This window comes from Dromiciops gliroides, chromosome 1, assembly GCF_019393635.1.
Source record: "Dromiciops gliroides isolate mDroGli1 chromosome 1, mDroGli1.pri, whole genome shotgun sequence".
NCBI classification, from domain to species: Eukaryota; Metazoa; Chordata; class Mammalia; order Microbiotheria; family Microbiotheriidae; genus Dromiciops; species Dromiciops gliroides.
In genome coordinates, this window is record NC_057861.1 from 222205530 (window position 1) to 222222215 (window position 16686).

The following is a 16686-nucleotide window of genomic DNA, read 5'->3' on the forward strand; positions in this document are numbered from 1 at the left end:
CAGGTGTCATTATAATCCCATTTTACAGATAAGGAATCTGAGGCATACAGAGGTTAAGGAGCTTGCCCAGGGTCACACAGCTAAGTGCCCAAGGCCAAATTTGAACTCAGGGCTTCCAGACTCCAAAGAGTCATAAGCCCTATAAGAATAAAGGAATCAAAAAAAAAAAAGAAAGAAAAAGAAAAAAAGGAATCCCTTCTAGAAATATCTGAAATGTTTATCAGGGTGAATGGTCCCAGAGATGTTAAGGCATTTAGTTGCTTTTCTTTTCATACTACCAGAATGAAGAGTAGGTGTAGGTTAATAATTTCATGCCTTTTTTTGTCTTCTAGCCTATTTTCACTATGAGTGCTCAACAGAGCCAGTTGAAACTTATGGAACCACCTTTGTTCAGAAAATTTATGAAGAAATATGCAACAAATACTGTAAGTATTTTAACAAAATTAAAAGTCCAACATCTAAATGAACGGAGGCAATAATATTTATACGTGTTATCAAAGACTTGATGTGGGAATGCTGAGAGGACAGAGCATGAATAAATTAATGATCCTTGATAGGCATTCTTATGGCTTTCGAAGTAAGGCCTATGCTATGAATGGTGGTCCAAGGTTATGCTTTTTTAATCACTAAACATTTATTGCGTGTGCCTACTATGTCAGGCACTGTGCTAAGTGCCAAGAATTCAGATACAAAGTTGAGACAGTTCCTGCCCTCAAGGAACTCATAGCAACTGTATTTGGTAACTGGGCAATACCATTAAGTAATTAGTGACAGCTATAAGAAAGCCCACGGTCAGAAAAGTGATGATAGGTGCTATTTTCAGAGTTAGCCTGATGGACAAGATGATGAGACTGGAATTCAGATTCCAGTGAATGACTAAAAGAAAGATTCACAGTTGCAGAGTGAGACAAGGTCAATTTAAAGACAGACAGGAATCCAGGGAAATTAACCATGCCTTCTCCAATGAATGACAACTGCATCAACCACATAGTTCATCCAGGCCCCAGTTTCCCAATTGTGGAGTATATGGCAGGCCTTATCAGTCTTTCATAAGAAATTTTTTTAAAAAACATTCTCCTCAGTCTTGCATAGTTTATTTTTTATAGAGTGGCTACAGTTGGGACAGATCACTTTTCTAAATGAACAAAGTCTCCTCCCCATTAAAGGGGATGTTTTTGTGTCCTTTGGGATCTAAGTAGTGATAAAACTTAGTATTTTATTTGAGGCTATTTCCCTTAGAATAGGAGAATGTAGCCAAGTTTGTGATCTAAGGACTTTAATACTGTCTTAGGATGACCTAGCTTGACCTTGTCCAAGACAACTAGAATAAAGGGAAGGCAAGATTTAGGGGATGTTGATTCCTAAGAAACTTAAACAAGAAAATAAAAACTTACTACTTTATTACTAGAAAGCTGTGGAGTATGGTGGGAATAAGAACCTAGAAATAGTGAGTGACTGTCATAATGATGACTATGCAGTTAATCACACTGCTAAACTATACAACTTCTGAAGAAGCTGACAGAATTATACACAAAAACATTGAGAGAAGAATTGTTTTTCATACACTTTGGATGACTAAATGTTCTATCTAATTGTACTTACAGAATGCTATGCAATTTCTGGAAAATTATCAAAGAGAAGACATAACAGTAGTAGAACTGGAAGGCAATTCAAATTCTTTGTGGACAATCAGCCCTCCCAGTAAGCTGAAAATGATAAAAGAACTCACGGATTTTAATAATAGCTTCTCTCTTGTTTTTTCATGGAGTATTCAGAGGTAGTTACTATATTTCCTTACCTAATTTCCCCTTTTTCCCTCATGGATAAAAGATGGAGGTGGGGTGGGATATGGGAGGAGAAGAATTATATTAAGAACTGGATCATAATCCACATAATCTTCCTCAGCAACTCACTCATTTTGAAGATGGGAATTCCCATTTGACAACAGAGATTCATGAAGAGCAGGCATTCTTAGCCTAAGTTCTATGAACTTGTTTCCTTTTAATATTTTAATAACTTTATTTCAATTTAATTATTTTTAATAATCCAACATATTTTCTTTTCTGCTTAAAAACACCATTGTGAGAAAGCTTTCATAGGCTTCACCAGCTGGTCAAAGGAGTCCATGACACACACACAAAAAAAGCTTAGAAACTCTTACCTAGATTTATAAAAACATCAGTAGAAAATTTATTATCTAGAGTTGCTGACTATTCTCCTTTCCATTAGGTATTTTTCCTTGGGTACTTGAAAAATGGAATATTCTAAAAATATTCAATATGAGTCTGTGAACATGAGAGAGGGAAAGTGGGAAATGACTGACATTAGTAATGAAAAGTATATTTTACTTTCCTTTCAAGTTTCAAGTTCAGTGCTTTAAGCATCTTTGATTTGCAGAAAGGACCTAGTAGTTAGGTAATACAGTTTCAACTCATCATTTAGCTCTCCTCATAATTGGCAGCCCTCATAATACTAGACTGATAGATTAAGGGAGATAGGAGGAAACAAATAGAAAGTGATACTAGAAGCAGCTAGGCATCTAGGTGACATGAATAAAGGAGAAAATGTTGACTTATATCTTTTCCACTCATTACCTGAGTGAGTGATGAGCAGTTGGGAGCTCCTTGATTTAATTCATTTTCTGCTTTGGCTGGTAGGGAGTAGATTTCCTAGAGAAGCCCCCACTGGAAGCTACATTTCTTGTCTCAGAACAACAAAAACAACAACAACAACAACAACAACAAAAGAATCAATAGTTGAGAGCAAGGAGGAGGAATGGAATTATATAACTAAACCATCACTCTCTTTTTTTTCTTAAATTAATATGGGGAGGGAGAATACAGTATATATGATAGTTGCCATAAAACTTTATTAGGTAACCTCTTAGAATGTTCTGCACAAGGGGCAGTTAGGTGGCGCAGTGGATAGAGCACCGGCCCTGGATTCAGGAGGACCTGAGTTCAAATCTGACCTCAGGCACTTGACACTTACTAGCTGTGTGACCCTGGAAAAAAAGAATGTTCTGCACTGTTATTCTTTTATTTCTCCCATTGCCTTAGTTAATCAAACCTAGGTAGTCAAGAAATCAATTTGTAAGAGTACACGATGTAAGTATTTGGGAAATTATTTGGAAGGAGGAGTCATAAGTATAAAAGTAAGATATGTCATTGTTACCGTAGTGCATCAAACATTCAAGATAAAAACAATGGATTGCTACTCTGAGGCCCATCATAACATTTATTTTGTTTGGTTGGTTGGTTTTTGTTTTTTACAGGGCAATAGAGGTTAAGTGACTTGCCCAGGGTCACACAGCTAGTAAGTGTCAAGTGCCTGAGGCCGGATTTGAACTCAGGTCCTCCTGAATCCAGGGCTGGTGCTTTATCCACTTCGCCACCTAGCTGCTCCCCCATCATAACATTTAGAGACTATTTCTTTAGATTTTATTTTGGACAAGTTTCTAGCACCAGCCTAGTTAACCACAAAGGATCTATGCTACTAGTAAGCTAGCCATTGAGCAATAAATTATTTAGTCTTGACAACACATAAGACAAAGAAAATTAAAAGATGGCCTTCAGTCTTGCATAATTCTTTCTGCAGAAGAAGTAGTAGAATAGAAGGGGAAACAATAATTTCTATAAACATTAATTAATTGGTTGAAGTCCTCATCTAGGTGCTGAGGTGACATAGTTTTGAAACAACTAAACCATTTCAACACTATTAATGAAACTAGGAGACATACTTTGCAGCTAAATGAGTAAGTGACTCACAGTTTCTCTGTAAATGCAAATAACGGAGTTAGCTGAGTTGGTTTTATCCCATGCCTTAAAGCATCAAGAACCATGATTTCATAAAATACTTGGTCATCTTTATAATGTTCACAAGAAACACACGCAAAAGACTGCCCTGAAAATAATGGCAACTTATGTGCCATTATTTGTTGCATAAAATGAATAATTGAGAAATTCTGTGAACACCTTGATAAGATCTTCCAGTTTAAGTGAATATATAAATTAATGATTGTGGATTTTTGTGCAAACATCTGCTTACTGGAAGCTGACAAAGAATCTTAGAAAATATGGTTTCAGAATTAGAAAAAAAGGAAACCAAAGACTTATTAATTATGCATGCCAATAGAGTTTGAATATTTCCTTCAAAAGAATATTAGAAGGTTCTGAGCATGAGGGGTACCAGAGGACATCACAAAAAAAGAGGAAATTGACTACTTAATAACAGACAGGAAGTGAGTGCTTACCCATGTGAATCATTTCTATACCAGCTGGTATAGAACAAAGATAAAACTCAATATAAAACTAGAAGTAGTACATAATTATTATGGTTTCACCTTGACCAATTCAAAAAAGCTATTGATACTCAAAATAGGAAATGTATAAAAAAAGGCATTAGTATATAAACTATCATTATTGCTTCCAGAAACTTAACCACCATAAAGTAGTCACTACAATGAGGAATCCAAAGCTACCCAGAAACTGAACACATACAAGCAGAAAGACATGGCAGCTTAGGGCAACATAATTTTAGAAGTTGAAGTCACCTGCAAAATATTATAAAGGAAGAGGGTAAAAGGTTATAAGCAATATTGCCTCATAAAATTATGAAGAGTAGTGGAGGGGAATTGACTTTGGAAAACTAAACATGCAATTAAGACGTCCTAAGATAATTGGCAATAGAACTTGAAAGAAATCTCCTTGAAAGAAGAAAATATTTCTTTTGTTTTCTTTGTATATCTAACACCTAACATAGGTAATAGAGAAGTTTAGAGGAGACACAGTTTCGAAGGCTAGGGGAAAGCTAATGAGTGCTTTTTTGGACATGTTGAGTTTGACTTGCCAATGGGACATCCAGTTAGAAAAAACCCAGTAGGCAGTAGGTGATTTAGAACTGGAGTTCAGTCTCTACATCCAGAAAAAGAGCTATGGAGTCTGAATGCAGATTGAAACATACTATGTTCACCTGTGCTGGGTTTTTTGTTGTTGTTGTTGTTGTTACTGTTTTTTCTTTCTTGTGTTTTTTCCCTTTTGTTTGGATTCTTCTCTCACAACATGACTAATGTGGAAATATGTTTAAAATGATTGTAATCTATGGCCTATTCAGATTGCTTGCTGACTTTGTGGAGAGGAAGGGAAGGGAAGGTGGGAGAAAAGTTTGGAACTCAGAATCTTACAAAAACGAATGTTGAAAACTATTTTTGCATGTAATTGAAAAAATCAAATATTTAAATTAAAAAAAGAACTGAAGCTCAGGAGATATAAAGAATGGATATATAAATTTTCTAGTCATCTATATAAAAATGGTAATTTAGCCCATGGTAACTGATAAAATGAGGGAGGGAGGGAGAGAGAGAGAACAAAGAACAAGAAGGTCCAGGACAGAGCTTTAAGGTACACCCACAATCAGTGGACATGACATGGATGATATCTCAATAAAATAGACTGAGGAGTGGTAAATTAGGTTAAAAAAAGCATGAGAGAAAGTGTCCCAAAAAAAACCAGAAGAGAGATATAGAGATTTGGGAGTCATCTTCAAAGAATTAATTGAACTCTGTTGTGAAAAACACAAGCGAGCACATGCACATGTGTGCGCGCACATGCACATGTGTGTACACACACACACACACACACACACAAGAAGAAAACAGGTGGGAAATATTCATAATTAGGAGGTGGTACATACATTATGAACCTATTAGAGGCTGAGGAGTAGTCAGACAGAGAAGAACCAGAAAGGAAATCTTACTAAAACTGAGAAAGGAGGAGATAACCAGGAAAAAGAGAATCAACAGTATCACATTTTTCAGAGAAGTCAAGAAGAATGAAAACTGAGGGGGGGGGATGCTATTAAAAATAACAATTAAGAGATCCTTGGTAACCTTGAAGAGAGCAGTTTCAGTAGAATGGTGGGATTGAATGGTGGAGAATTACAAGGAGTTAAGTGGTAAAAAGAGAAAGTATAGGAGAGAAAAGAATAAAAAGGGTAGATGAGAATTGTACATAGCTTTTTCTGAAGTTTAGCTCTGCAAAGGAGGAAACTGAGGAATAGGTTGATAGCTTCTTATTTTACTAATCATAGTCACTCACCAGGTGATTACACAATGCAAAGCAATAGAAAGGATGGGGCTATCATTCTGCACTCACCTGTCTTCTTGCTCCAAGTCCCCCACTATTCCTGTCCATATGCAGACCTAATCTTGGCACTCATCCCTTCTCTTCCTGTTTGAAATTTAAGCCTGGCCCTAGGCAAGGGAAGAAAAAGGGGCAGAGCTTTTCTATAAATTATGATGTCATGGTAACAAGATCCAGGGATTACTTCATAGACAGATCCAGGTGGACCAGATGTCTTATCCAGTGGCCCCTCATACCTACATAGGGAAGGAGAAGTAGAAGGGGAGTAGCAACATTTTGTGGGGCTGAGATTTTGTGGCATTTTATATGGATGGCAATAAGATGACCCTTCCTCATGCCATGTTATGGGTGGTCAAGTGCTCAGGTACCCATGTTCCAATGATGCTCTCACACTGCTTCCCATTCACCATGGGAGAAAGAGGAAAGGAAATGTCCCTGCTCTATTTTCAAGCCTGACACTTTCCATTTAAATATCAGGAGCCAATCCTTGTCTCATTTCTACACGTCCTTCTCAATTTTCACTTAAGTGTGAAGTATCCAGAGTTATTAAGGTCTGGGCAATATTCAGAGATTGATTTTTCTCAGCAAACTGAGTGTAGAAGCTTTTTTATAGGTCAAGAGGAGAGGCGGTCCTTACACACTGCTTCAAGCTGATTGGGTGGCATCTTCCAAAACCATTGGTTCACTGGACTTGAGGGTAGTCTTGTGTCGATGTCATAGTCCACAGTCTCTGAGAACACTCCCTCTTGGGAGTCAGCCAGGTGTGGCTTGAATTGAATTAACTTTAAGTAGGTTAATCAGCAAAGTCAATCACTCTCAATCAGTCTCGCTTAATTCAATCATTTCTAAATTAATCTCAGGTAGGGCCTTTGGTATCTGCCAAATCCCATTATTTTCTCACACCTTGATGGTATTGATCTATGAAATAAACAACGGTATTTTATTAACTAATTTTTAAAATCCACCCTCTAAAAATTGTTGGATCAAAAGCATTTTTTTTTTAAATCCTAGATCTGACTATCTTTAAACTGACTGAGCTCAAGGAAAATTTAGTGGAGGAACATAACAATAACAAGGTCTTTTAGTCACTCAACATTGTTCTTTTCATTAGTAGAACCACTCTGAATGTGGTGTAGTCTACTTAATTATTTTATTTAGTTTAGTGAAAAAGAGAAAAGTTAAATGAGAAAGACATTGCCACACAAATATAGTATCAACCAATGCAAATTTGGTGAACTGAATAGGATTGATAAGGATATTGTTATTTTTTTTAATGATCTACAAGGCTAGTTGATATTTATACTGACTTTTCATTTGGTTTTGTTTTCATAGAAACCTCAGTCTGGGTGCAAAATCAGAAATAGCATCAGATAAACTATCTTTTAACCTTGAAAATGAGACCAGAATTTCTATTGCGAACATGATGTCTGACTCCAACACTATAGCGACACCAGCGTAAGACTACTTTTCTTTATAAAGCATTACACACACACACACACACACACACACACATATATATATATATGCAATCACATAAACATACATATGCACATATGTATATATAAATATACATATATAGTCTTTCCAGAAAATATGTGGACTCAAGTTGTGGGAATTTGGTAAGGGGGGAAATAAAGTGAAATTCATTCACAATTTCTAACCAAAGCAGATCAGATTCTCAGCTTGCTGTGCTGCTGACCATACATCTCCCTTCTGCTCAGAGGATGTTCTCCATGCCCCACCAGATCAATGGTACATTCCTTAGAAATGCTTAGTGCTTAAATGAAGAGCATCAATTATTGTAATCCTCTTGATTCATTTATACAAAGCCTCTGAGTTTAAATTAGAATACAGCCTGATTCTGCAGGTAAAAGTGAAAGGTCCAAATGACCAAAATGGACCTAAAGATGTTATCTAGGCTAAAGGTGAGGGAAATATTCCTAGTGCTGCCCAAACCAGATTAAAAGGTAATTGGGAAATATTTAACAAAATAAATAAAAATACAGTATTTCATAAATAAGATAACATGTTAAACCTAAGTCAATATGGGACCTATGGGGATCCTTATATATAGGTTTATGTCCCTTGTTTCTATTTTGTTTTATATTGATGTGGGCCATATCCCTGCTGTCTTGTTGGGAGTACCTATCACCTATCCTACACATGACCAAAGGATTAGCAAGAAATCATATTTCTATTTGAATCTGAAATTTTGAAATTAGCTTATCCTCATGGTTTATTTAATTTCTGCATGGGATTAGTTTGCTTAGTAATAACGCCCAGCAGTTGATGAAGCAGTTCAGTTCTATAAAATTGACTAGAATTTCAATGATGATTTCTACAGAGGGCATAGATGTAAGAACCACTTTCATCTTCTGACCAGCCTCTTTTAGGTGGTATAAAGGCTAAACATGACTTCCTTTTTTAAATAGGACTATAAAAGGGATATATCCATATTACCTCAAAGCTCCTAGTGATGCCAATACAAAACCCATAAAGCAGCTTTTAGAAGGTAAGAATGACATGATATTTTCACAAGTTGTGACCATATGATACTTGTTTTGCCACTTTGGCATTTAAGTGTTTTCTAGCTTCTCTCTCTCACTTTATTTCATGGTAATTTTCATTTATTTGGCATAAGAGGCACATGGCCTTCATCTTTTTCCAGAGAATGGAAAGCCTTGAGTACCTAACCTTTGTTAATCAGAAATATCTACCCATGAAATACCCAGACCTATTTCCTTTCTCCTATTGGCTTTCTCAGGCATGTGATTGACTGAATCCACACATAATGCCTTAAATGATTTATCAGTTCTTTACCAATTTCCCTTGGTATCACCTAACAATTGGATTGGATTTTATATGGTAACTTAGAGTGGTAATATAGCTCTTACAATAGAGAATAAAATTAACTGGCTTCATCATAGGGATTTTTGATGATGGAGTGTCATTGTTCATCCTACCACCAGATTCCAGATTCCCCCCCAAAAAAAAAACCTTATCCCATGCCAAGAACTTTTTCACAGTCGTTGCTCATTCACTTGAATAAAGAAAAAATAATGTTTGGAAAATGAAGCACATACTGGACTTATTCTGAATCATAATTATCTCTGCCACCATTAACAAAACCACCACCAAATCTGAATGTCCTTATACCTGGTACTTTGCAAAGCAATGCAAAGATCTGGTCCTTTCCCTTCATGAACTTTTGAAGAAAATATATAATTCATGTTGACATGATGCCAAACAATTCCTCATTCTCCATAGTTGTTTAGTTATTAGTTCAAACATTTTCCCTATTCCTCAGTCCCCAGACCTGTTTCATTCTCAGCAGTAGGCCTCACCTCCTACTTGTAATGAAATTAAGACCATGCTAAGTTCTCTCAACTACATTCCTACCTTTAAATGTCACTGTAGTAAAAACTTTAATATTTCTTCACACAGCTTCTCTAGAGCAACAAGCTGTTTTTTCTCCTTTCCATGACCTCCCATTCCCCATACTTTTGATCCTAGTCTCTCCCACTTCCTCTAGGATTATGTACTATCAATTACCCTCTTGCTTTTTACATCTTCAATCTCTACCTTTCTACTGGCTCCCATTCTTCAAACATGATTATATAGTTCCCAATTATAAAAAAAATTCACTAGAATATAAGTTCTTTGAGAGAAGGAGCTATTTTACTTTGTGTTTTTGTAAATCCACCATCTAGAATAGAGCCTAAAATATTTGTTGTGGTTCAGTCATTTTTCAGCCACGTGTGACTGTGACTTTGTGACCTTATTTGGGGTTTTCTTGGAAAAGAAACTTAAGTGGTTTGTCATTTCCTTTTCTACCTGATTTTATAGATGAGGAAACTGAGGCAAACAGGGTTAAGTGACTTGTCCGGGGTTACACAGCTAGTAAGTTTCTGAGGCCAGATTTGAACACAGGAAAATGAGTCTTCCTGACTTCAGACTTGGCACTATTCCAGCTCTAATAATCGATGAAGATGTGAGTCTATAAATACCTATGTAGATAAAAATTCTCTTCAGACTTCTAAAAGAGTATCTCCTCCTGCAAGTTCTCCTCTGAGCTCCAGTTCCACATTCTCCAGAGCATAGTGGACATTTCCATCTGGGACCTTAAAATCAACAGATGAAAAACCAAACTCATCATTCTTCTGACAATGAGAGGTATCCATACACCCAACTAGGTTTTTTTCTCACTTCCTTATTTCTATTATTGATACCATTCAGTCATCAAAACTTAAAAATTTTGTATTTTTTTTTACTTCTCTATTACCTCCATTAAGTCATACCAATTCTTGCTTTGAAATATTTATTACATTGACAATATGGAAGGTGCACAGAAGAAAGTGATCAGATAGTGATGGGTCAAAAGAACATGCTGTCCAGGAATTGTTCACAAGAATTAGGGATATTTACTCTGGAGAAGAGAAACTTTGGAGCAAGGGAAATAATGATAGCTGTCTGAGTATTTTGAACAGTCATAATAGAGGGAATGTAATGGTTTTAGCTGGCCCCAGAAAATAGAACCCAAGGAGTGTTGAAATGTCATCTCTCATTTTATCCTTCAAGATCACACTCAAACACTCCATGCCACAATTCCCTCAAAAACATTGACAAAAATTCATCTAGTCTCTAAATGATTTTCATGAGAAAATTATGGAAGGGGTATTATCTTTTCATCTCTGAGTCCCTGTTGAAGAAGAGTTAGCTGAGATTTCTCCATTATGCAGTGGTGAATGGTAGTAATATTGGGCCACATCCTTTAGGCCTCCATGTCAGAAACATGAGCCTATGCAGGACCAATACACCTGTTCCAAGTAGAATTGAGACCTTCTCCATTCTTCTAGTGGATGTTTTTCACTTTCTCATGATTATCTACAGGCTTACTTTTCAATCCTGAATGGAGAATCAGGGAACACTGGACCAAATGACCTATGGCTGAAAACATAGGCCGTGGTATATGAACAGTGAAAAGTCCATCTATGCCTGTTGACACCTAGCTTTATTATTTCTATAATCAATAAATCAGCAAGTATTTGTTAAGCATCTATCATAGTGAGGCACTTTGCTAAGCTCTGAACAATTGCCTATCCATAAACACCCTTCTCCAAGTTTGTTTTGAGTCCAATGCTTGCCACCTTCTTTGAATTTCTGGCCTAGCATTCAACCTGATAAGTATGTCAATTGCACCTGTTAAATTTTCAGTTCATTTCAATTTAACAGGAAGACCTAGGCAGTGTTAGACTGTGTTTCTCAAACATTTTTAGAGATGTCCACCAAAAGATCCTCCTTTCAATACAAATATGGTTCTTAAAGAAAGATTTTTCATGCATATACTCTATCAGGCATTTGAACCCTGATTAATGCTTTGCATTGAAGTTATTGTGTACAAGATCAAAGCTTCTTAAACTGGGTTGCAGGTTGTATACCTGAATATGGAGGTTGTAAAAAAAATTGGCAGTAAATGTTTGATTTGTATAGCTACTTTACATTCCTCTATATTCAAGGTCACCTAAAAATTTCTTGGGTGAAAAGAGGTTGTGAGTAAAAAAAATTTGAAGAGCACTGTACCAGATGATAATTAAATTTTACCTGGAATTCAGTTTCAAAACCATGGTAGTTCCCCAATATCAGACTATCTTCCAGCAAGGGCACCCCCCAGTTAAGTCCAACCCCCTCCCAGTTAAGTGCAACCCCTACCAATTTATCACTTTCAAAGAATACCGTGATTGGAATTCAGTACATACAAGACTGTCCAAAACCCTAGATAGCAATGTTCCCCAAAAGCTAGGATCTCCTAACTCCTATAGAAGGTCCAACATTCAGAGAACATTCAGTGTCCTGAGATCAGTGAACTCTTCTTGCCCCAAAAAACTTAACTTTAAATACCTACAGCTCTTGATCTTCGATAAATCAATCAAGCATTTATTAAACACGTACTACACCCCAGACACTGTACTAGGTACTGGTAATACAACAATTCAAATAAAACAGTGGTTACTTACTCCTCAGTCACTTGAATCTTGGTATCTGTCCATACCACTTTAGCAAAGCATCTTTGTTCCAAGTTCACTAGTAACCTCTGCATAATCATATCCAATAGCTTTTTATCTGTCATCATTATCCTTGACCTCTCTATGGCATTTGATACCACGTATCAGCCCTTTCTTGAGAATCTCCATTCCTTTGTCTTCTGTGATACTGTGCTGTCATGGGTTTCTTTCTCCCCCTTACTGGCACATGTTCCTCCTGACCTCCAAATGTGGGCATCTCCCAAAGTTTGATCTCTAATTTATTCTATCTTCTCTTTTTAAAGTCTTGTCCTTGGTGATCTTATCTCTAGTACTTTGATAGTAATCACATCTCTATCTCCAAACCCAACCTCTCAGTCCTGCATCTACAGTTGCCTGATGGATGTCTCCCAGCTGGATAGCCCTCTGACACATGGAACCCCAAAGGACTAAAACAAAATTCATCTTCCTTTTACAACTTTCTCTTCCCTAGACTTCTTTATGTTATTGACACCAATCACATGGGCTCAAAATTTCAAATGTATCTTTGATCCTTCCCTTTATCTCACTCAATATATCTGATAATTTGTTAAGTCCTATGGGTTATAGGACAATAATTGATTATAGGATTTTAATGGCATTATAGTTTTCACACCTCTCCTATCATTTCCATTCCCACTGCAGCCCCTCTTGTCCAGGCCTTCGATACCTCTCATTTAGACTATTGATAACTTCTAACTCTTCTATCTGCCTGCTTTTCATCCCATTCTATTCTATACTTCACTTTGCTGCCTATTCTTCCTAAAGCACTCTTCTGTTCATGCCACTCTTCTACTCAAAAACGATCAGTGGGCTCCCTGTTGCCTACTGAATAAAACATAGATGTATGATCGTGGCATTCAAGGCCCTCCACACTCTAACTTTTATGTACTTTTCCAGCTTTACCTCATAATTTCCCCTTACTTTATAGGTCAAAGGATACTATTTCTCTCAATCTCTCCATAATAATTGCTCTCTGTGCCTTTTCTTATGTTGTCTCCCTCTCATGTAATGGACTAATTAATTGGTCACCCCCAAACTCCATCTCCTTCCTGTAAGGGCCAGTTCAGGTACCACACCTCCACCATGAAAGCATCTCTGACCTTCTGTCCCACAGGAAGTGATCTCTCCATTTTCAAATGTTATCATAACATTTTTCATGTATTTCTCTTTTGCATTTATCAGTCACTTTAACTAGAATGAGTTGTATTCCATTCTCAATCTTTGAGAATAATATCTATCATAGCTATCTTTGTATCACCAATACCTGCTAGTATCTGGCACATAATAGGTGATTACTAGATGGTTTCTTTTTGTATTGAACTGAGTAGGATTATTTGAAAACTGATTGATATATTCCAAATTTTTGTGATTCTTGTTTTAAATTAATTGTATTTTTCCTCCTGTCTAGGTAGTAATTTTAAAGATATCACCATCATTTTGTCCCGAGACAATAACAGTATAACTGAGAATGAGTGGTGGGTTCTCAACCAGGTTGGAGACAAGTTACATAATAATTTTACTCAAGGCTTGGAATTGGTGGTATTCAATGACAAAGTTAGTCCTCCCAGTCTTGGATTCCTTGCTGGCTATGGGTAAGGAATAATTTCATCAATGGAAATCTTCAAGTCAACCTTCCTGTTATTTAAATTTGGATAACAAACATGTTATTTTCATAGTTATAAATTCATAGAGCTAATAGGGACTTCAGAGTATATGAAATTCAGCCTACTTATATCATAGAAGCACAGAGAGATTTTACCAGTAGTCAAACACTTAGTTACATAGCCAGAACTGGAACTCAAGTCTCTCATGCCTACTCCAATAATCTTTCTACTAAATTGCACTGTATTTAAAGTTATAAAAATGTATGTGGATTTTATCTCCCTACTTCAGAGAATCTAGAATATAAAGCACCAAGCAATTATAATCAATTTTGACCCCATAATTCATTACCTAGGTGTTATCTCCAGCTATGCCTATGATGCCAATATATTCATTACAAATTTTTTTAAATTAAGGCCATAAGACAATTTTGTTGTCAGTATAACATTCCATATGCAATATTTTATATATATAGATGTCTGAGGCTAGATTTTAATTCAGAAATATGAGTATTCCTGACTACAGGTCTCACACTGTATCCTCTGGACCACTAGTTGTCCATACATACATACATGCAATACATGCATGGATGCATTCATTCAAACAGTCTAACTCAGATTTCAGTATATTCTCATTTGGAAATTGGAGGTACTGAATTGACAAGTTATTCAAGCAGCATGTAGCAATCTATAGCTCCTTAGTCCTCCCATGTTACCTACAACTTTCCTAAGGTCTGTATTCTTCCATTCTATTCCAACCTTTGGCCAAACCATATTTCATGCTATAACTGCCCATATTGATTTCAAAAGATGACCACCTTTTTTCCTGCCACAAACTTCTATCTTGGAATTTCTTCTGAAAGTATGATTAGCTGCCTATACCCAGAGCAGATAGATAGACAGACAGATAGATAGATAGAGAGAGAGATATTAGAGAGATATACATATATGTGTATATATACGTAAGTACAAATATACCTATATAATGTATACCTACAAACATACATAAAGGTAGGCATATACATATATGTATGTGTGTGTATATATATATATATATATATATACACCCATTTTCATACTATAATTAAGATCAAGTTGTTTATAGGTCTGAGTAACATAATCCATGTTATCTTTAAAGTCTAGGAGAAACAATGGAAAGAGGAGAATTTTGATTTTTTAAACATTTTGATTTTACTTGTTATCATCCTTTAATGATATAATTATACATCCATCTCCCATTTCCTTGTATCAAATAATTTCCTTTTTTTTCTTTTCACAGTATTATGGGACTATATGCTTCTGTTGTCCTTGTGATTGGGAAGTTTGTCCGAGAATTCTTCAGTGGGATTTCTCACTCCATAATGTTTGAAGAACTTCCAAATGTAGATAGAATTTTGAAGTTGTGCACTGACATTTTCTTAGTGAGAGAGACAGGGGAACTGGAACTAGAGGAAGATTTATATGCCAAACTGATATTCCTGTATCGCTCACCAGAGACAATGATCAAATGGACTAGAGAAAAAGAAAACTGATGCTGTGAGCTATGAAATGCAAATAAAATTGACATTTAATTTTTTTAAAAAGCACAAAATTCTTAGAAGAACCAAGTGTTTTATAGGTAGGCATTGGTGGCCTCTCCCAGATCTCATGGAACCCATGCCACCTTTCTGACTAAGAGATGATGGTGAAGATTGGTTTTGATGTTTTTAAATTCCACTTCTATCAAACCATGGGAACTTGCTTTATAGTGTTGTCAGCTGTGTCTGGCATTGTGGCCACGCAAAAGAGCCATATTTATAAATTCAGAGAGGACCAAGAGGGAAAGAATTAAAAGAAAAGATGCCCCATGGATGGTTTAACTGGGCCTACAATGAAGACACAGTTTGGGCATACAAAATCCAGTTTTCCATCGCTAACTGTGAAGAAGCCATGATGGAAAATCAGGAGACCGCCAGCACACAAGCAGCGCGGATTTACAACATGAGGCTGAATCTCTTCGTCCTACCTGTTTCTGGCAAAACAGAGCTATTGATACATTGAGACCTCAAATAGAGAACAAGCCTCATTCTAAGCAAAAACATAACCTTAGTGATAATCTCTTACTGCCTTACTTTATTTGAAAAAATTATAAAAATAAAATTTCCATTAAATATCAATGACTTCTCAGGAAAAAAAAAACAAAAAGAACAGTGAAACCCATTTTGCTAAGATCCCGCTAATTGCTAACACCAGTGACGACGACTGTTCTAGGAGGTTATTTGCTTCACAGAGTTACTGCTCCTCATTAGACATAGACATACAATATAAAACAAGGCAACCCGATTATATAAGGAGCACTTTGACTTTATAAACCTTTAATAATTGAGGTCATAAGCATTTCCCTGCCTTTTCCCCATCCTTTAACATGCTTTTTTGCCCATTTTGATGATTTAAGGCAATGTTTTTTCCAGTATGTGACATGTTTCCTTCCCATTTTTCAGGTATGCCAAAGTGTTTACATATTCCAACTCACATTTTTACATCCAAGACGGGTTTTTTTAAGTTCATAATTATGAAAGAAGTGTGTATATGAGCTTGGGGGAAATAAAATGGCCTTTTTCTTAAATTATTATCATTGGTGATACAACCTCTTCATTAAAGAACAATGTAGCATGAACATTTATGATTGAAATGTAGTTTTCATTACATGTTAACTTATGGTTTCAAAGAAGAACCATTGAGCAAACTGAGCTATGTGAAAAGGTTATTCTGGGGAGTTTGGATTTGGGAATGACAAAAATAAAGCCCACATTGTACAGTCATTTTAAAGATACTCATTATTCTGCCATTTTGCATGGAATTTTTAAAAGGGGTATGGGGAAAGTATTTATCCATGGCATATAC

At 36.2% G+C, this 16686-nt stretch overlaps 1 protein-coding gene across 1 annotated transcript in view; it reads left to right on the forward strand.

Annotated features, from left to right (window-relative positions):
* The window catches only part of PIEZO2 (piezo type mechanosensitive ion channel component 2), a 563847-nt gene extending 547456 nt beyond the window's left edge, over positions 1-16391 (forward strand). The window contains 6 exon segments of the mRNA XM_043975076.1: positions 333-425; positions 1605-1777; positions 7473-7595; positions 8573-8652; positions 13611-13794; positions 15083-16391. Coding sequence (XP_043831011.1) covers positions 333-425; positions 1605-1777; positions 7473-7595; positions 8573-8652; positions 13611-13794; positions 15083-15335 — 906 coding nt within the window. The 3' untranslated portion in view covers positions 15336-16391.
* Positions 16392-16686: the final 295 nt, after the last annotated feature.